The sequence below is a fragment of the Telopea speciosissima genome, unplaced genomic scaffold (assembly GCF_018873765.1).
Source record: "Telopea speciosissima isolate NSW1024214 ecotype Mountain lineage unplaced genomic scaffold, Tspe_v1 Tspe_v1.0012, whole genome shotgun sequence".
In the NCBI taxonomy this organism is placed as follows: domain Eukaryota; kingdom Viridiplantae; phylum Streptophyta; class Magnoliopsida; order Proteales; family Proteaceae; genus Telopea; species Telopea speciosissima.
In genome coordinates, this window is record NW_025317348.1 from 352,997 (window position 1) to 373,469 (window position 20,473).

General features: G+C 48.8%; 1 protein-coding gene across 1 annotated transcript; it reads right to left on the reverse strand.

The window, feature by feature from the left end:
• Positions 1–269: 269 nt before the first annotated feature.
• On the reverse strand, positions 270–11,253 carry LOC122647047 (NADH-ubiquinone oxidoreductase chain 4). Its single transcript, XM_043840564.1, has 4 exons — positions 10,793–11,253; positions 8,843–9,357; positions 3,781–4,203; positions 270–364 (listed from the first exon to the last, which is right to left on the reverse strand). Exons 1-4 carry the CDS (start codon positions 11,251–11,253, stop codon positions 276–278), a joined length of 1,488 nt encoding a protein of 495 aa, XP_043696499.1. The 3' UTR covers positions 270–275.
• Between the last annotated feature and the right edge of the window lie 9,220 nt (positions 11,254–20,473).

Here is a 20,473-nt window from a genome sequence, read left to right on the forward strand (position 1 = left end):
ATCGTAGGTAGACCACCCTGTAGTTTTCTTCGCTTGGTAAGGCCTTTTCTTTGTGATCTACGACCACATGTTTAGCGCCTTAACGGAGGTCCGGACCTTCCTCCTTTTCGTTCTACTTAGGTGGAGCAATCCGAACTCTCGACAGAATATAAAAGAGGACCGCAGGCCTGTGTAGACACCTCAACGAACTTATGTGGACACTCCTCAGCCCGAGGACAATCTCTCAAATACACATGTTGATGTTGACCCGTTTTTCTTTTCTTTGCTGATTCCTCTCAATGAAATTTGCCATGTTGCACTAAGTTACTTACGGATGTATGCATGCGGTCCGGGAACACTTTGGGGTGAACACCCATCCGAACAAGTAGGGTCAATAGTTCAGCATTTAGGCCGTAACATTTAGCAACAAACAAATCTTTAACCCAACAAGTGCTCTCCGAACCAAGCTAGGTAGTCTCCTATCACTAGGCTCACCAACCAACCTGGACTTGGATTCTTATTATTCCTACCGGATATCAAAACCATAAGGATTGTTTCCAGCCATGAGTTCCCATATGACATAAGCGCTCTTGGGTGGGGTGGGCCATCATTCGCCAGGTCTTTGAGTGCCCGTCGTACCACGTGGTTGGTGCACTAGGCTGATCGTAGACCAAACAAGCAACCTGATCTACGACCACCGTTGCGCGTTAGTGATCTACTCTCTCCCTGCGGTCGGCCCGGTCTGCCAGCTCTTAGTGGCTCTACGTCCGGTCGTGCGTGGTATGTTCGCGATTCGTACAAATGGAACGCATCGCGTACTATAACCTTCCATTATTGGGCTGGGCCATTCCATCCAATCTTTGAGAAGGGGCCCAATCTCGTATTTGATGGTCGGCGTGGCGATAGGCTTCGCTTCTACGACTGGCTTCCCAGCCGTTGCAAACACTGAGCGAGAACGGTAAGGGGCGCACAGCACAAACAATGTCGTTGCGCGGGGATGCGATTCGCCAAGCTGGGGCAAACAAAGCCGTCCGGCCCTACCGGATTAGGCTTTCGAAGAAAGGCCTTCGAAAGGAGACCCGGGAAAGAAAGAGCTATGCTATTGACCGACCCTTTCGTAGTGACTTCGAATCCATAGGCCTCCCCTTTATTCTCATTTTGTTTGAGGCGGGAAAAATAGAGAATGAAATGCAGAAATAGGGGAAGTCGCCTTTTTTTGGTTTAAGGGCTGCTCGCCCTACCGAAGTACCAAAGGCTTTCGGGGCTTACACCCATAGTCTTTCAGTAGCGCCCTTAGAATCTAAGCCTTTTGAAGCGCCAGTAGTTGTAGCTGTGGGTAGGGCTTTCGTTCTTATCGCTCCGGGTTCCGATCTATATGACCTCCGGGCGGTACAAAGTACACCTCTTCCGTAGAGGCAGGGGCGTTTAGCGGTCTTGTTGAGTCTGTTCAAGGGGGGAGCCCTCTTATCTATCAATGGAAAGATCTCCGTGCGTGGCGTGATAAGGAATCCTAGAAAAGATCGATTGAGACTCCCTCCCCGGTCCCACGAAGATATCTACGTACTTGTCCAGTCCAGGACAACTGAGATCTTCCGGTCTGCGTGCGTGGGAGCAGCTCAAACAAAGAAGAGTCTGGTCCGGTCTGAATTCAGGCCCGGCCCGCCGTCTGCTGCTAGGTCCGGGAATGGCGCCAGGCGAGGGCGCCGCTATGCCCCGCTGCTCTGCTGCGGCCGGCCCCCGGACTATGCAAAAGAATCGAGGGGTCCGGTAGGACCATAGTGGTTCCCCCCCGCCTTTGGTGATTGACCGAACAAATAGGCCGTCATCTATGCCCCTTAATGAATCGAATGGTCCTTCGACCTTCGTTTGATTCCGACGGCCGGCATAGATCTCATGAGACCCGCCCACTATTACTACGAAAAAAGCCCTGCCCTTTTCCTTCGCTACTAGGAGAGTAAGCAACTTCTATTAGCGCCGGACCTTGAGTCGAATTGATCGTGTCATGTGCAACGTCCATCAATGATGGTTCATTAATGTCCATTGATTTAGACTCCTTCCCCCTTCCCTTATACGAATAAGATCGAGAGGGGCCCGAAAGCCCCCAAACCAAGAACGGGAACGGAAGCCTTTCGACTCACTCTCGTATGGCTCGCCCTCGAGCCCTGGGCAGGTCGGCCGGGTCTTTCCCTGTTGTTCTGTTCCCGCCACGAGAAAGACGCACGGAAGAGGTATGCCCAGCGCGCGGAGGATCCGTTGAGAGTGTTTGTTGTCTCGGTAGGGAACAGTACGATCTTTTCCCCTATTGTATTGAATCAATAAAAAAAGAGGTCAGTGCTACGGCCCCCTATTGTTTGATCCAATATTGACCGGGGACGAGCCCCGACTTCCATAGGTCCTTGGTTTGACCTCCCGTAGTGGTCCTTGCTTTGTTGAAAGCGGAGCGGGGCCAATTTCTCGTACTTGCTCAGTGTGCCCCCCTTTCGTCGAGTGCCCCGCCCGGTTCACTGGGCTGTTGGCCTACCAAGCACTTGCCCGCTGCTCCTGCCGCCCGCTTGGCGGGCGGAGCGCTCGTTATCCTTACTGTTCTCTCTGCTGGGGCCCCCTCCCATTGCTCTAGCCATAAGCTATGGCAGCTCCAGCTCGCAACCACAGGGGCCCGCCCTGCGAGGCCAGAGTGGGCTCAGCGGTCAGCCCCCATTCGAATTACGTTAGGGGGTCTTTCGCTTTTGCCAGATCTAGAGAGATACTACGAGTCCTCCGTCCCAGATTCCATCGCCGCGGCCATCTGGTTCACCGGTACTACCAAAAAGTCTCATGCTTACGTTACTGTTACTGATGTAAGTATTATATCGGACCACGAAGACCCCGGTCGTGCTTCTGGTTTCCATTCCCATCATCATATTGATGATAAATCTCCTCGTGCTCTGCCATAAGAACTTGGAGTCCGTATCATGGTGAAGGTAAGGTAACGCTGTGATTCTTGCTCAAAAAACAGACCGAACGCGTTCGAGTTATTGGCTCGTCCGACCCGGCAGCATTCATGAGTCGCTCGTTCAACTGTCCCTCGGAGACACGGTCGAGAAGTGCCATGCATGGTCGCCCCCCGTCCTTTCTTTCTCTCGGTCCCACCCAGCTGAAAAACTACAGCGCGCGCGTTAGCGCACTTGGGCGGAGTAAAGCTGATCTACGACCACCGTTGCTTGCTCGGCTCAGCCAAAAAGCCGGGGGCGCTCAAGCAAACGATGCAAACTACGGAGCGAAGAAAACGCCTTACCTTTATATAAAGAATCAACTCCATGAGCCCAATTATGAGTCAGGCGCGCGCAACCTATAAGCGCGCTCCGGCGTCAAAGCATGCTAACGCACAACGGTGCTCTACGATCAGCAGCAAGAAAAGGTTGGTCTACGATCACTAACGCGCAACGGTGGTCGTAGATCAGCTAGGGCGCGAATCCAGCAAGCACTTGGGCGGAGTAAAGCGGATCGTAGAGCACCGTTGCGCTAACGCGCGCGCTGTAGTTTTTCAGCTTGGTTCTGGCGCGCGCCTGACTCATAATTGGGCTCATCCGTTGCTTGTGTTGTAGTAGGGCCGTTGCTTGTGTTGTAGTAGGGCCTGGTTAGGCGTTTTCTTTGCTCCCTAAAGACTAAAGAAATGGATCAAAAAAAGGGGGGACTTCTGCAACGGGCTATGCCACCCATTACTTATGAGGGAAGTCGCATCCGTCCCATCGCAAGCACCTACAATGTCATGATCACATTGGTTTACCCTTTTCTCTTTGGTAGTTCAACGGACGGTCGCCCCTCCAACAAGAAAAGGTATAAATATTGAAACTTCTCTGCCATTTGGATCGGAGAATTTATGGAGGAAATCGGGTTTTAAATTTCCAGAAACCGCACGATTATATAGCCAAAGGGAATACGCCGCGCCTAAAATCATCCCAAGCGCTGCTAATGTGGCTACTAAGCTATTTCTTTGGAAAGCTCCTACTGAGATGGGAAATTCCCCGATAAAGCTGCTAGTACCTGGTGAACTCATATTGGCCAAAGTGGAAGAGAAGGAAATGGTAGAGAGATTCGGCATGGTGCTCACTGAACCTCCGTAATATCTAGCAAGTCGAGTCTTATGTCGGTCATATAGAACACCAACACATAGAAAAAGGGCTGGAGGAACCGGTCCATGACTTGACATCGGTGGAATGCTACCTCCAATTCCCTGTATGTTCGATAGAGCCAAAGATTCCCCCCACTGATCGGAGTACGCCGATTACCCCCCGAACCGTACAAGATAGTTACCACCTATCATACGGCTTTCTAACTTCACTTCTTTTTCTGGTCGTTCCGCTCTGTCGGATCGATGGTAGTTCTGGAGATCTGTAACCCCCCGACATTTTTGACATAATGGTTCCTGCTTCCTACCCATAGTTAGCATGTATCTCCCCGGGTCATACTTTAGTATCACATCGTAGACCCCCACCCCAACTCTATCTTCCTTATCAGTGAACCGGAACATAGTTTTTAGGTACTCTTCGATGCAGCGGGGACGAGACGACGTGACATACTACGATCACGTACAGAAGTGCTGCCCTTCGGCTCGGCAATATGGAACCTCTCAATAGCTCCCGTTCCTTTATGGGGTCCTATCGGGATAGGTAGGCCCAAGCCCTCCCCCCGACCGAGCAGTAGTTCCCCACGGCTGACAAATAGGAGTTTAGGCCGTAAAAGAAAGGCACCGGCCCCATTCCCCCCCCCCCCCCCCCACTGGGATTTTGCTTTCCTTATCTACGTGCGCACTGCGTCAGCACTGGCGAAAAAGAGGTCGGCTTTACTGAAGAAGAAGGGGCGGGCCGGGTGCTTGTGGGCCCCCTCTGCAGCAAGTGCTTGTTGGACCCCCACCCCCGTTTCCCGAGAGGGGGCCGGGCTGTGTTTCCCCAGCGGCCGGCCAGTGGCGGCAGAAAACGAACTCGGGTGGGCTCCGCGCGGTTCGCGTTTTCTTGTGTTGAGAGCTTCTCATTCTCTTATAGAAGCCCGCGTCCACGCCGGGGACGGGTAAAGCCCAGCGAAGCAGCAGGGAGCACTGAGCAATGGGGGGGAGATGAGGTAATGAAATTCCCATGGGTTGGACCACACCACAGGCGGAAGTCCTCTCCTTTCAGTCGAGTGGCAGGGCAGCGTCCTCGTTCTCGGACCGGAACAAGAAACGGAAGCTAGTCGTTGGAGGGAAGACAAGGCTCATGGGCTTAACAGCGCCACAGAAGAGTACGCGCGCTAGCGCGCTACAACTAGCACTTTGAAGCCAGCTGAAAAACGGATGCGCGCGTCACGCGCGCAACGGCTTTCTCTGATAGGCTCGCTTCGCTTTTCAAGCGGAGCTCGCTGCCTCCCCACCCCTGCAACGCGTTCCACTTGTGATCCTGGATGCAGTGGAGGATTTTGATAAATGCGCCCGAATGTTCCCCCCTCCCTCCATAAGACCCTCTTTCTCTTTCCCCCCTCGAGAAAGAGAAAGAAGAGAATCAATCCTTTCTTCTCTTCTTTCATGTGAACGGCCCTATCTTGTATCGAAAGGTTTTTCGTGCTATACACCACGTTGAGAAACCTCCTATGTACCGTACCATTTTGGTACCTCGAAAGGGAGGTGCTCCTTATGATGCTACGGACGGCTGTCCGAAGTGCAAGGGGTAAACTCGGACTCGGATAGGATAGGATTGTGCGTGCCGGGCCCTTCGGGTGTCATATTTTGGCCGAGTTCCCCGTACCGTAGGCCCCTATGTTACGCGGCCGTAATATTATGTTACGTTCCACCGCTGTTACGCCAGAAAGAAAAGGTTCCACACGAGCTCCCGTTCTGCGGCGTGGTGGCAGGACCGCTAGGGGATTGGCTCCGGGTGTAGGTAGGGTCAAATCTGCAGGGGTCATGCAAATACATAGGCCCCTTCCCTTCTGCCGAGTGGTTTAGAAGGCGCTTTCCGATCTACGGTCCCTCGGAGCGAAGGGTTAGGCAGGTAGTACGGGCCCTCTGACTTCCAGCTATGTGCTGTGCGGCTCCCGCGAAGCGAATGAAGGGAAGCTCGAAGCTTTCCAAACCGATTACCGCGGCGGCTTATGTAGTGGTCGGCCAACTAAAGCTCGCGTTGCTTCGCTTCCCTCCCCCCTTACTGAACTAAAGTAGTCGTCGGCCTTCTATAAGCGACTTGTCGAGTCCCATTCAAGCTAGTTGGGGCTTTGCTTCTTGTAGTCGGCCCGTAATGCCTCCCTTCATTTGCTTGCCTCCTTCCAGCTGATCTACGACCACCCTCCTGCGCCAAGTCGATCTTTTAGGCCGTCCCGGGAGCTACCGCTTCCACGACGAGTCGCTTCTCCCCTTCTCCACTCTCTCTGGCGGAGAAAGCTCTTCGAGCTTACGGGTGAGCTTACGCTTACTCTCAGCCTCTTTGATTGGTAGGCGGGCGGGCTAAGCCCCCTACTTAAGATTAAAAAAAAAGGGTAATTGGATTATGTCGTGACGCTTTGGTTAGGCCGACTACTCTACTATAGTATAGGCTACTTCTAGCTTCTATAGTGGCCCTTCCACTTTTGTGTAGAAAAAGTTTGTATTGGTACTGAATGAACATATCAAACAAAGGCGAGCAGTATAAGCCCTTCTCCGGCCTGGGAAAAGCAGCGAACTCTAGAAGCTAGGGCTTTGTTCACCTTTGGACACGAACACTATTCCGTTCTCAGCGGAAACCCGCCTTAGAGATTGAACGTCGACTTATCTTATTGCCGTTCAATCTAAGACAGCGCTGATAGCTTGTAGTGAACAGCCCCCTTATGAAACCAACCGAAAGCAGCCTTTGGTACTTAAGTAGTTAAGGCGAACAGCCCCCCTTGCAACTATGATAGAAAGCCGTTTGCTTGTTGCCAAACCAAACCGTTCGCCTTTCTTTTGAATCAAAGTAGGGCGAGCAGAGCGTACCCTTATAGATAGGGCAAAAAAGAAAGGCCTTTCTTTTTTTTTTTTTAATCAAAGTAGGTCGCGACTGTTGTATTGTAGTCGGTCGGGGGAAGCTACCGCTTCTACGACAGCTCCGCTTCCTCGTCTTGCTTCTGGCAAAGCTTCTACTTTGCTTGCTTCTCTCACGCTTGCTTGCGCGAAGGCTTAGAGTCCTTTTCGCTAGGTCCAAAAGCTTCCGTCAAAGCGAAAGATCTGATCCAACAGAAATCCCGCATATTGAGCGCAGCTGATATGCGGCTACGGCTAGGCGATCATATCATGCCATAAATGACTTTTATATGTATAGAGAGATCCCCTAGATATACATCGTCAATAGATGTTCATGGATAGACAGACATTCCATTGATTCACGAAATGGCTCGTCGATCCAAATGAATCGTTCTTCTGGTCTCTCTCCGCCCCCCGCCCCGAAACTGACCCACGGCACAGCGCCCATTCGCTTCGCGCGCGGGGAGGCAACGAAGTTCAGTTCATGAGACCGCAGCGGAGTGGAGCAGCCGCTGATCGTAGACCACCCTTACCTTAGCTGGATCTCGCTGGTGCCACCTAAACGGTAGGTAGGCGGCGGATGTGTGACGTTTGGAGTTGTCGTTCGTGCACCTGTCCCCAATGGAAGAATGAGTGATCCGTTCCCCTGCAGATCATGGCCTTACCACTCGGTCCCCGATGGCCAGCGGGGAATTCGGTATAGCAGCTCACGTTCGTTTGCGCTGTGCGTTCCCGCTGGACTGGACACGTGTTAGCTGTAGGAAGTATGGTTCCGAAAGTGACTTCGGTTCGCCAGTTCAGGCTCAACTCCTCGCTTTACGTTAGCGGACCTACAGGTCGGGCCGGGGCTCCGCGCTCTTTCTTTCTGTGTGGGACGATGCCGGGGAGAGAAGGGAATGCGTCGAGGTGGCGAACAACAACAACACAACTACATTTTGGCTTTTCCCTCCATGAGATGAGCCCAGTGCATTGGACCGATGGATAAGAGAACTGAGCTGGCCCAAAAAGCGCTTGGACGCTCTACGTACGATGTAGACTCCATCAGATACATATCGATTTCTTTCTGATGGATCCAGAATAGATAGTTGTCTCATCAATAGATAGAAATAGGAGATTTCCCCTTATTATTGATAGATTCCCTCTCTATCCATTCCTACTCTTTCGATCTATCAGAACAGATCAGGCTATCTATCAATCGATTTGAAAATAGCACGTTCATATCGCTTTTCGTTCATTTCCGCCACGCCAACATAGCCGCCATAATAAGAAGCAGGCGAAGCTGCGAAGAAAACCCCTAACCTAACAAGCAAGTCCTTTCGCCCCGCAGAGAGTCAGGCGCGCGCAACTAAGTTGCGCGCTCAGGCGCTTCACTATAGATTGGCGGGCCAAAAGGCCCCTTTGTGTTGTAGTAGGGCCGTTGCTTGTTTAGGTTGAAGCGCTAAAGCCCTTTTATATAGGGTGGTCGTAGATCAGCTTCTCTTGCTGGGGCGCGCTAGCGCACTGTAGTTTTCTCGCTTGTTGCCTACGTTTGCTTGCGGCGCCCTACCTTGCTCCAGCAAACTCCGTTTGCAGCTTCACGCCCTTGAATTCTTATTCACGAATGAGGGAAAGCCAACAGAAAGATTCGATTCTGACTTCGTAGAGCCGGTGCTGCTGCTGCCTGCGCGTAGGGCCGTCCCCCACTCCCGTCCCGGGGCGCTAAGGGGCTTTTGTTTTTGGAACAGACGGCAGTGTTTTGCTGACGCCTCGAATCAAGCTTTTGTTGCGACATGCTATGTTTTCTCCCCCATTGCTAGTAGGTTGATGGGTCGCACGCCCGGCACACATGTTTTGGCCTTGTGTGTCCATAACTAAAAATAGGTGACCTAACGGCCGCCGCCCGACTAGACATACCAATAGTCACCAGATTCATATGGGCTACTGGGGAGTGGGCAATGATCTTCTTAAGATCGATCTGTCTTGAAGTGGTCGAGGGAGTATATATTATAGCAATCGCACTTGGAGTATAAATGAAAGGAGTGGAACGAAGTGTCGCTTCGGGAAACATGGGTATTGAAAATCTTAAAAACCCGTGGGTTCCCAATTTTGAAGGAATTCCTGCCAAGATGACGGATCCTGCCGTAGGTGCCTCTACATGAGCTTCGGGTGACCAAATATGAACTGGTACCATAGGCACTTTGACGGCGAAAGAGGCGAAAGAAGCAATCCATAGAAAGATTTGGCGCCGCTCACTAAATTCTGTGGTTAATGAGATTTGTAAATCGGTGGTTCCTGTTTGGAGAAGAATCAACGGAATAGCTAATAGCATAAAAACAGATCCCAGTGAAGTATATAGGAAAAACTGATATGCTGCCTTGATCTTTCTTTGTCTCGAACCCCATACCCCTATAATAATGGTAGAGTAAGGGGTGGCCCCAAAGCGGAATTGGCCGGTGGTGGTTGGTCGAAGCTCCAGTAGGTAGCCACTCCCTTCTCAGGGAACCGTACGTGACACTTCCGCATCATACGGCTCCGTCCCGAGCTTCCGTCGTCGGCCCTTGTCATTAGACCACTATTTATGCATGTATTTTCTGCCTGGACTCTCGAATCTTTTGCTTCTCGGGTGGTGGCGAACAATGTTGCTTGCGTTGCGGGAGATGCCCGCCCGTAGGGCCCGGCCTGCTTCCCGCCCGAAAGAACCGCTCACTAGCTAGCCGGACTAGTGGGAGGGGGGCCCGACCGTAGAAAACCATGCCTTTCGAACCGAACGCAACGCCCGTCTTCCAAATCAAGAAAAATGGGCTCGTTGGGAAGAAAGATTGAGTGCGGCCTGTAGAGCACATGTAACGCACAGTCGGGTTGCTCACGCAGCGGATCTCTCTCTCTCTCTAGATATCTATATCTAGAGAGAGAGAGAGAGATGTGAAAGTAATAGCCTTATGTTATGGCCGCCCCCCGACTTACGGCCTTTACGCTACTACTACTGTGATGTGAGCGGTTCAAATTGGTTTGATCTTTCCCAATCATCCTGGCCGGAACTTGTACGCAGCACTTGTACGGAGGTGCATGCATAAAGGTTTTGAACCCTTTTCTTATCTGAATCTTAAGGGCAGGACCCTACCCTATTCTCGAACCCTCTGCCGAGCTCTACCCTGCCCGCATTTCCTTTGGAAGGGGGCCAAAGAAATGTCTCCACCTGCTGCCAACAGTCTTTCTTCGGAATTCTACTGAACGGGTCGATCCTCCCCTCCCGTTTGTTTTAGCAACTTATCCTAAGGTCTCCTCGCCAAGAGCTCCCCGGCGACGACAGAGGAACCAACCCGCCTGCTGTGGCGGGGCGGCTTTTTTGTTTCACAATAAGACCTGGACGATTATCCCTACCCTCGGTAGCTTACGAGTTTACGTCCATCCCTGGTCGGGTACAGTTTCCTTTCGATTTCTCCCTTGTAGCCGTTACCCGAATTCGCGCAAGTGTGTCCACACCCCCCAAACTGACTTGACGAGGAATCCATTCTCGCGAACAAACACACCCCCTACACACACCTAGGAGCACCCCTTCCTGCATATCCATACAAGACCCGAGTAGGCGGGTCGAGGTCCTACGAGGTACCCACTACTCGGAGTACCCTCCCCAAAATGAAAAGATGTGTCTGTCAGGTTCGGTTCTTCTTAGTTGGGTTGGGCGGGTTCGACCAGAAATGCTATGCTTACGCACAAGACTACCCCTCTTCCCGAAAGCTTCGCGGGGACTACTTTACGACGACGGACGACCGCCCGTAGGGGGTTTACTGCACAAGGCCCCTGCAGAGGAAAAGCTTTATCCCAGCGAATAGAAGATGCTCAGCTCCGCACAACATAGGGATTGGCACGCTTTCGGGAAGAACATAGAATAGTAGAGGATCCAGCATGCGGAACACGGCGATCATTAGAAATTCACGAATTAGAAATGCTGTAATATACTCTTTCCCATAACTTCTCATACCAGACCAACCCACTGAAATGCAAATAGGGATCAGAAATGTGGTCAATATCACGAAGAATAAAGAGAGACCGTCTATACCCATATACACATTTATGTTTTCATAAGGAAGCCATCGAAGGCTTTCCACAAATTGAGATTTGGCCGTAGAAGGATCGAATTGTATCCGAGGAACAGGGGGATACAAAAAAGTAATAAGAGAGGCGCACAGACCAATCAATCGTATCGGTCGTATTCTTGAATTTGGAATGAAAAGAGGAGTAATGCTTCCTAGCACGGGACACGGAATAGGACCACTTAGATCGGAATAGCATTCACAGAAATGTTCTAACATAGAGTGGAATCGAACATTGAAGAGATTAGTTGACAACAGTAAAAAGATGGGCGCCTAATTCCAATACAATAGGGGTCTATTAGTTCGATAAATCCCCCCTTTTTTTTTCTGGAGTTCCGCAGCCCAATAGGCGTTACGGCCGTGCACCTCGGGATCCCGGAGAATCTCTTGGAGCTTTTCGAGAGGGAATTCTGAGCCCCTTCTCGAAATAAGTACTCCTTCTCGAACTGAAATGATATTTTTCCATTTTTCCTCGGGGAAAAGCTGGCCCATCCGACCTACTATTCGCTCTTTGAAACTAAGGTGGGCGGCGGCCCTAGTTTTAAAGGCTCTGAGCTCCTCGGCGGAGGATACCGCTCTGGCATGATATATTTGAAGCCGCCGCGCTATGCGCTCTATTTCCGGATTTTCCGGATTCCCACCCTCCCCATTAGGACAACTTCTCCACCAACTTGTTGTGATGCGGGTTGATCTTCCAACATTGGTGGCGCAAGTGCTAACTCTAAATTCAAATTGTGGGGTTGGCCCAGGGCGAGCGCCAAATCGATTGCCTCCTGCCCCTGCCTCAGACGTCGATGAATTTGGTCCTGGGCAGGGTCAGCGGCAGGGGGCAAGTTGAGATCTAAATTTTCCTCCTCTTCTACAGGAGAAGGAGTATGATTTAAATCAAAGTCTCTTTCCGCCCGATGAGTTCGGGTCGAGGTAGAGCAGGAAGGGCGGTCTGATTCTTCAGAAGAAGAATAATTTTCACATTCAGCTACCGCGATGGGTGGAATAATAGGCGGCAGACCCAGATGGGATAGGAAAAAATTGAGAATAAAAACCACACCAATCTGGGTAAGAAGGGAAAGTGAAAGTACGAGCATTTGTGATTGGATGTAACTGTTAAGATTTTCTCTCGGATAAATCTTTCTCTTAATAGATCTCTTCTTGCTCCTCAATCTTCGGAGAATGCGGCGTTGTATTTCTTTTATTATTGTAAGTTCTCTGTTCCGAACATTTCCTGGAAGTGGACGACAAGTTTTAAATCTTAATGCAGGCATGGCATATCTCGTTTCTTCAGTCTTTTTCGCCACATCGGGGCTATGGGAGTCGAACCCACTTCTTCCACGACCCCCCTCAATAACGACTGAACAAACACGAGCCGGCCTTACATATATACAAGGCTTTATTGAGCTGAGCCAATTAGTCACTTAAAGATCCGCTGTGGCGTACTTTTTCAAGTCTAACGTTGGCATGTGACACTCTCCTTCCTTGCTTTTTATACGCTTGCTGGAGAGGGCCCTATGGAGTAAAGGGAAGTGCAGGAATGCTGTATGACCGAACTCGAACTCGCGGAAGTTCGATCATATACGACAATTGTCTCTCTTTTGACCTTCTATTTCAGATATGACATCAAGCTCTATATTTAGCTGTTAGCCTTCAGACTAGCACCATTCCTTGCTTCGCAATAAGGCTAAAGCAGAAATGATTGACAAAAGACAAGACAGGAGAACACCCCACCCTATCCGTTCCTAGCCCTTTTGGACTTGCAGACTAGCCTTTGGACCAACAGCAGGTAAAGCATCTGTCTGTCGCTTCGCACCTTTAGTTTTCAAATGAAGGACGCTTGGTGCAGCTTTAGCCAGTTCAAGGAAGTGGAGCGAAGTGACCCACCAAGCGGAGGCCCCCAAGGAAGGGGGCCGCAGCGCGTCAGGTTGTTTACCGTAGCGCCTTACGTGATAGGGCGTTTGCGCTATCCGTTTTTAAGCTGGCTGGCGAAACCATTAGGACAAAGTCTCATTCGGAGGGGGAAAAATGAGACTGAAGAAACTGCCACACGTTCGGGAGGGGAAGGAATAGACGTATTGAATGCTCCAACCTCTGGGAGACCCGATGAGGGTCCCAGAATAGGGCGATACGGATGCAACAACGCGTAAAAGCCAAGACTTGACTGAATATATATTTAAAAAAAAGTTTGAAACTTCTTAGTATAATGGAAAGGCTAAGCGTGCGCTCGTGGCAGAAAGACTTGTAAGTCTTTCACCGAGCAGTTGGGCTTATCAATAAAGTCCAACTGCTGGCTTTTGGTTGTTTAACTAAGGAACGCTGCATCGCGGTTTACCTGTTTACCAAGTGGTTCTTTAGCTTTAGGGCAAAGAAGAAAATGGGTTGGCTTAACGTCGCTCTTTAACTAAATGCTTCCTCCGTCAGTCTGATGAGGACTTATGGAGGGGCATTCGAACGACATGAGCCGCTTAGTTTCCCGGTGTCTTTGACACGGGGAGGCCTTCCTCGATGCATCCCAACATTTCACCGGCGATTAATCCGTCGGCGGGGGCGGATAAACTAGTACAGTTTTCTCTCTCGATGTTCTCAATTTGTAAATTGATACTTGTTAAAAAGAAAGCATCACTTGCTTTTCAGAACATCGTGTCATACCCTATGAACCTGAACTATAACCTAATTTAGGCTATAGCTCAGTCTTCCATTGATTTGATGCTAAGGTACATCCAAGGAATTAATAGTATATTATTATATACTCCATTTCGATGGACAATTTCATAGCCTCATCACCTGTGAAGAGTTCGTCTCCTGGGGTCTCACGATCCCGTAAGTCTTGTACTCCTTTTCACAAGGTGGTATGGGAATTGTTTTCCATTTCCATTTGGGCACATTCGAACGATTATGTCCGAAGCGACCAAGCCCTTGGCTTTCATGGAGGATGTTTTCCTGCTTTGCAGGCATACATTGTCCCGTGTGCGTCAATGTTCATGTCCGATCACTTATTTAGTGTTGGGAAAGATATTCCCCAATGCCCGGTCGATAGAGACCGTCGCAATCGGAATAATTTTGTTTTAGCCTTGATTAGTGCTGCAGAGAACATCTGTTCAAGACTTCTCTTAAAGGCTATCACGATTGTGATCTTGAAACACTCGCAAAATGGTATCCATTTGGGCGATTGAGTTTCAAGCTTGAAAGAGCTGGGAAGGAGCGAGTATTCGCCATTCCTAACGCTTTGTTGCAAGCTCTATTGCGGCCAGCTCATGATTGGTGTATGTCCGTTCTGCGTCTCATTCCTATGGATGGAACGTACGATCAGACCAGACCATTGCGAAGGCTGTCCTCAGTCCGACAATTATATTCATTTGATCTGTCGGCTGCTACGGATCGCTTTCCGCTTGAGCTGCAATGACGGATTATATATAAGGTTATCTTTAGAGATGACCTGGCGAAGGCCAGGGCTTCGGTCTTGGAGTAAATAGTTTTCTTGCTCCAGGTCGGAATGCTGACTCTGCAAGGTTTATTAGTTTTAACACAGGGCAGCCTTTAGGCTTTCTTTCATCTGGGCCTCTTTTCGCGTTATGCCACCACATTCTTGTGTGGTGGTGTGCTGACCAGGTTTACCCGGGACGGGTGTTTCGGCGTTATGCTCTTCTTGGCGATGACATCGTCATAGGAGACGCTTTGGTGGCGTCTCGCTATAAGGACGCCCTCGACCGACGGAAGGTAAAATTATCTTTATAAAAATCTTTGTTCTATCGGTGGTCTTGAATTCGCAAAGAAATTTAGAATTCTAGGCCGGGACCTTTCCCCTATTAGTATAAAAATGTTAAGGGTTCTTAGGTCTCCGTTGGCTTGGATGCCAGTGTTAAGGAATCTGGGGTGCACTTCTCTAAGAATCCGTTTGAGACTTAGAGGGGCTGGGTATCGAAGATATAATTCAGGCCCAGAGCACCTGAATCTTTTTTTAATAAACACAGGTATCGACATGTCCTTATTGCCTACTCACCTAGTGGCTTGTTCCCACTACCATTTGACTACTGGTTGGGTTTCAAGGAAGGGTTCCTCTCAACTTGCTATCAGATGGGAATGGTGCGGTATTTGTTGGCTGAGTCTCTTCGTCCTCGGTGGGATTCGGTAGAACGCATTCGTACCGAGCTCATCCAGTCCTTAGACGACGACGCTGATACGCTTACTGAGTATCTGACTAGCTATATTTGTTGGCTGTCTCAGTGTTGCGAATACACACTGTGGTGGACAAGAGTGTACACCGATTTCACGATTCCTGTCAGTGTAATACGTCACCCTCCGCTTGTCTCTTTCGCACCCGAACGCATGGATCAGATGCGCGAGCTACAGCGCTATGGTTTAATGTATAGGGTTTATGATATAATACGAGCGCAGGAGGCCCCACGCCCGATCGGACCTTTGGGTCGACCTATTACCGACGTTGTCAGTGTAGATCTTTGGTTATATCGCTGAGTTGGTTACTCAGTGAGACAGTAACCACGAGCTTCACGGGGTGCTACCTTCTGTTGACTGTAACACACCCAGTCAGCCATCTACGCACTCAAATAAGAAGACCCGTGCTTGATGCGCCCAGGCTTCTGGCTTTTCAGGCTTGTCAATTCTTGGTGTAATAATACTAACTAGTAAATTATTGGGTGCAAATCTAGTGCAGTAAAAAAAAGAACAGACGGTGAATAGCGACAGAAAAGAAGGAAACGATTTGCCCTCCCTCTATACATAAGGGCCTGCCCTATTTGCACGATTCTTCTAGTGAATCTCACTAGTCACTAATGTCAACACACTCAATCAATAACATCCTGATTTAGCCTTACTTACCTCATAAAACGCGAATACAAAACAAAAAAAGTAATATCTTATCTTATAGTAAGGCTAAGGGCAAGCACACTTGAGTTGATTACAAAAAGATGATTCATGACTCAGTACGCACCCGCCATTCCTGACTTGAGGAAGGAATGGAATAAGGGACGGACGGCCTTCTTGGATTGAAGGAAGAAAGACGAGAGAAAGTCTTTCATGGGAGAGGGAGCTAGCTAACATCAGGGAAGGTCGGTTTTGAATCGGTTCGACTCATCCGGGAGAATATAGAATGTGCTCATGTCCCTACGGCCTCAAAGCAAGGAAGCAAGACAAGCAAGGGTTTTAGTTCATCTATTCAATCCGGAGTCCTGAATAGGATAAGGACTAATGCTACTCTTCCTATGGTACCAAAGCAGCAAGTCCGTCCCAGTCCCGCCAGAAAGTGATTGGTAGGATTAGAGCAAGGGACCCAAGCAGGAGTAAGGACTCATCTAACTAGTCTGGTATGGTATTGCTACTATCCCTATCTGCTACTGCTCGTCTCCCAAACGAATCTTTATTACAATTCCTTTCATTGAGGGAAGACCTTTGGCCAGCCTGGCTACTCCTTCAACAGCTGGGTGAAGAAGACTTGGAAAGTCCAGTCATGCAGTCGTAAAGGACTTTCCAGTGGTAAAGGGACTACTAGGGCTGTTTCAATTGGCCTTGTGGTGGTCCTTGGGTCACCGGCAGAAAGAAAGGGATTGATTAGTGAGGTACTCTCGATAGCCATACCAGTTATTTGGAGGTTACGCAGTACTTGATCAAATGTGAAGATAGTTTAAAATACTCCATTCAAATTCAATGATTTTTCTTTGATTGAATGGGAGTGAAAGAAATAGAAAGACTTTGACCTTCCATCTTATTCCCATCACCTGATGTTGGATCGACCAAGCAAACAAGCAACGGCCTTAGACAACCAAGCAACTCCATAGCGCGCGTTAGCGCCAGAACAAGGCGAGCCAAAGGCTCGCTTTCGCCCAATTATTAGTAAGGCGGTGGTCTACGATCAGCTAGCCGTTGTATATAGTCGGGCCCTTGCTTCTTTCTTTCGCGCGCCTTACTCAAATAGGGGCGCGAGCCTTTGGCTCGCCTTGTTCTGGCGCGGCCTTACTAATAATTGGGGCGGAAGGACTTTCTTCTTCGCTCATGGACTTGATTCTTTTGTAAGGCGTTTTCTTCGCTTGGTGAGTCACCCAAAAGCATCGAGAAAGGTCCTATAATTTTATTTTTTGATATGATCAGCGGTCTCATTTATGCTATGCCCTGCATCGTGTTCTATAAAGTTTATTGAGCTTTCTTCACTTCAGCGCCATGCGCTTTGCTTCGCTTTATAGAAGAGAGAGACCGTTGTCTTGAGAGTGAAAAGCAAGCGCAAGCGATAGAAAGGATAGTCCCTCGCGCGTTCGCGCGAACTACTAGAAAATGGTGAGATCATTAGTGAAAGAAGGACCAACGACGATCCTATCCTAAAGGAGAAGGAGGAGTAGGAGGAGTCAGTCTTCTTTGAAGATCGAGGCGCATTTGCAGACAATTATGCCATTCGGAAGAAGTCTTCTACAGAGGGAAAGCCTGTTACGAGTAAGTGGAGAGGCTTTTTCAAAACCAGAGATTCTTATCTTATTCCATTCCAGTGGCTCGACCAGTAACCAATGGCGAAAACTCAAAAATCCATGGTTTCCCGGTAGAACCCCATTTCGCCCAAGTTGTTGCGGAACCGGAAAAAAGAAGCGGTTTTTCGCACAGCTTGCTCATAGTGCAGGTCCCACTTGTATATCGTATTTGGCCGAAGAAGCATCGGACAGATTGGAGTTCCTACCTTCTTGGGACTCCATGGACCAAGATCTGCTTTCATTATATGGGCAATACCGATCTACTTTAGTAGATCATATGGATGTAGAAAAAGCTTCTGATTTTGATGAATTGGAAACATCTCTTTTCCATTTCCATTTACCCAGTTCATATCTTTGTTTCGTGTGTTCCCGGGAGGAATTCGATCTCTTCAATCTCGGGATACCACCTAAATAACTGCGGCCAGAGAGTCAAATAGGTCGGGAAGAAAGAGTCTGAGGTCGGGTCGGACGAAATACATCTTGGTTGGTCCCACCACCACTAGAGATTTTGAATTTATAGTTTCTTTCTTATAAAAAAATAAAAAAGATTATATTTTTTATTTTTCCATATTTTTTTAATATTTAAAGAGGAAGACGAAACACAACGAAAGAGGGAGGACGAAGAAGACAGGAGAGTAAGAGTTTTTATGGTTACATCTTACTCTGAAAATATTTAACACCCATTGACTCCATATTAAATATCCGTGGCTATGTTCGATTCTTAGTCATAACTTTAAAGATTTTCTGACTCATTATTCTTATCCAACTGGTTATTGAAAACAAGGTTCAAAATATGAAGACGATCCATCTTAAGAGTAATAACATGACAGTTGAGTCGTAGTTAAAGACCGTAGGATATCGTAATTAAGGCATCACGTAATTGCTATTCTTTATCATTCTTTTATATCGTAACGTCTAGGGCTAAGTGGAACAATAGTGGGCTTAATCAGAACTACCATCGGTTGAGAGTAGTCACGTACTTCTAAAAAGACCTTGGTCTAGGTTTGAGGTTCATCTCGAGCGGGCCGAAAATTCTCATTTTCTATTTTTCCGTCCGATCTTCAAACTCTCGCATGCACTCGCTTACTATCTCAAAGGGATAAAGGTCTGGTTTTTCACACTAATTCAAACTAAATTTAACTGATTAAAACATCAATTATAACTTTATATTACCAAGGATGAGTATATGGAGATGGGTGTTGACTCTCTCTTTCCTGCTCTCTCAAACACGGAAGACATCCATCCGGCCTGTCCCTTTCCCAGTCATTAAGTGAAATATCAATTCCCTGTCTTCAAGTGAGATAGAAACCTATTCTCTTTATGACCTAAAACAAGCTGACCTCACACAAAAAGAGGAAAGGACAGGAACTAGAACATATCGGACTAGGTATTGGATATCACATATCTGCTACCCTATAATCAAGTTAGCATTCCTCACCTTTCCCTAATCGGATCTCTTTCCCGAACCGTATCTACCTTAGTAGGCCTGTCATGTCCCTTTCCCAATCCGGAGCTATCAAAAAAAACACATTTTTTTGAGTGGGCCTTGTATATGCCCATAATTCACATTCCTTTTCATCTTGCAGCACCTCAGTGATGTTCTTGGGCTTCTTCTGTTGCCCGCTATATCTATATAGTTTCATTCTCAGGCGACTAGTTTCCCTAGTCAAGACCGGAGGCTCTGGCCCTAACTTGGGGAATCTTTCCCAGATCCACAGTTGCAGAAGCCAAGTGGGAATCCAGACATGTTGGGCCTCGCTGCTAACTACCTGGGACTAGTACTTCGCCCGCCTACTCAACTCATTGAGCCCGTGATAGAGCTTTGCAACCACGGCAGCTGCCAAAGAAAGATTCTCCCTTAAGGCCATCCTGATCGCCGGACCCCATACTGAAGCAGGAACCCGCTGCTTAGGACCCGCGGGGAGAACAGTCCTTTGCAGCCAGTAACAAAGAAACCCTACCTTGATGAGTTCACGGTTGTTGCAGCTCTGAGTGAAGTGTTTAGCCAAGCGTGGGTAGAAATTTTCCTGTCAACCCCTTTTTTGGAGATCTTTTCTACTTCCACACTCCGCCTCTCCTTCCAAATTTCTGCCGGGGTCAAGTTTCTGTGGATGGGCCGCCCAGAAATTCGAAAGTTGCCCAAAACATGAGCATCTTCTATTGTGACCGTTGTTTCCCCGAAGTCCAGAACAAAAGTGTTCGTCTCCTCGCACCAGAAGCCTACCATGGCATCTATTGAGGCCTGCCAAACTGACAAGTCCAGCATAGAGTTCTTGATTGCGTCCAGAATCTCCAACTTGATGCACAGATCTCTGAAACCCTGGACCTTCAGCATGCCGGAAACAAACCTCCTCCAGTTGTCATTCTCACTACCGGACTGATTCTCGCTCCTGCCTCCACATTTGAAGGCGAGATTCGACATAGCGGCTGGATTTGTGGTTTGAGATCTGAAAGCTTACAACGAATAGAAGGGCTCCGCATTCGGCAGGACTCTCTGCATAAGTTCTAAGCCCCCCCTACCACTTTATAGGCCAAGTCAAGGCAAAAAGCACCCAGAGTCCGTCTACATTGGCCACGGGGCAGATGTATGGACGAACCTGTTCAGAATCAGATCCGGAGGCCATGATGACTAAAGAGGCATAGCAAAGGTTGTGGGGGAGGAAAAGAGTTGAGCAGTTAGGGTTTGTCGGTCACACAGGGAAGGACTAGTATGCAAGGTGAAAGAGTCAAGTGGCCAAATAAATTGCCATAGTGTTGCAACTATGGAGGACTTCGCACGTGCTGACAGGAGCCCTAAGTCATAATGTTGAATGTACAACGGTGACTTTTTAATGTTTAATGCCGCCAGGACACGTAAGCCGATTAAAGTGACGTTTCAGTTACAGTGATGCCGTGTTGTGCGAAGTATGTGTATATATTACCGGGCATGATAGCTACTCTTACCGAGTTCCCTTCTCTTACCGACCAGTGTTTTCTTA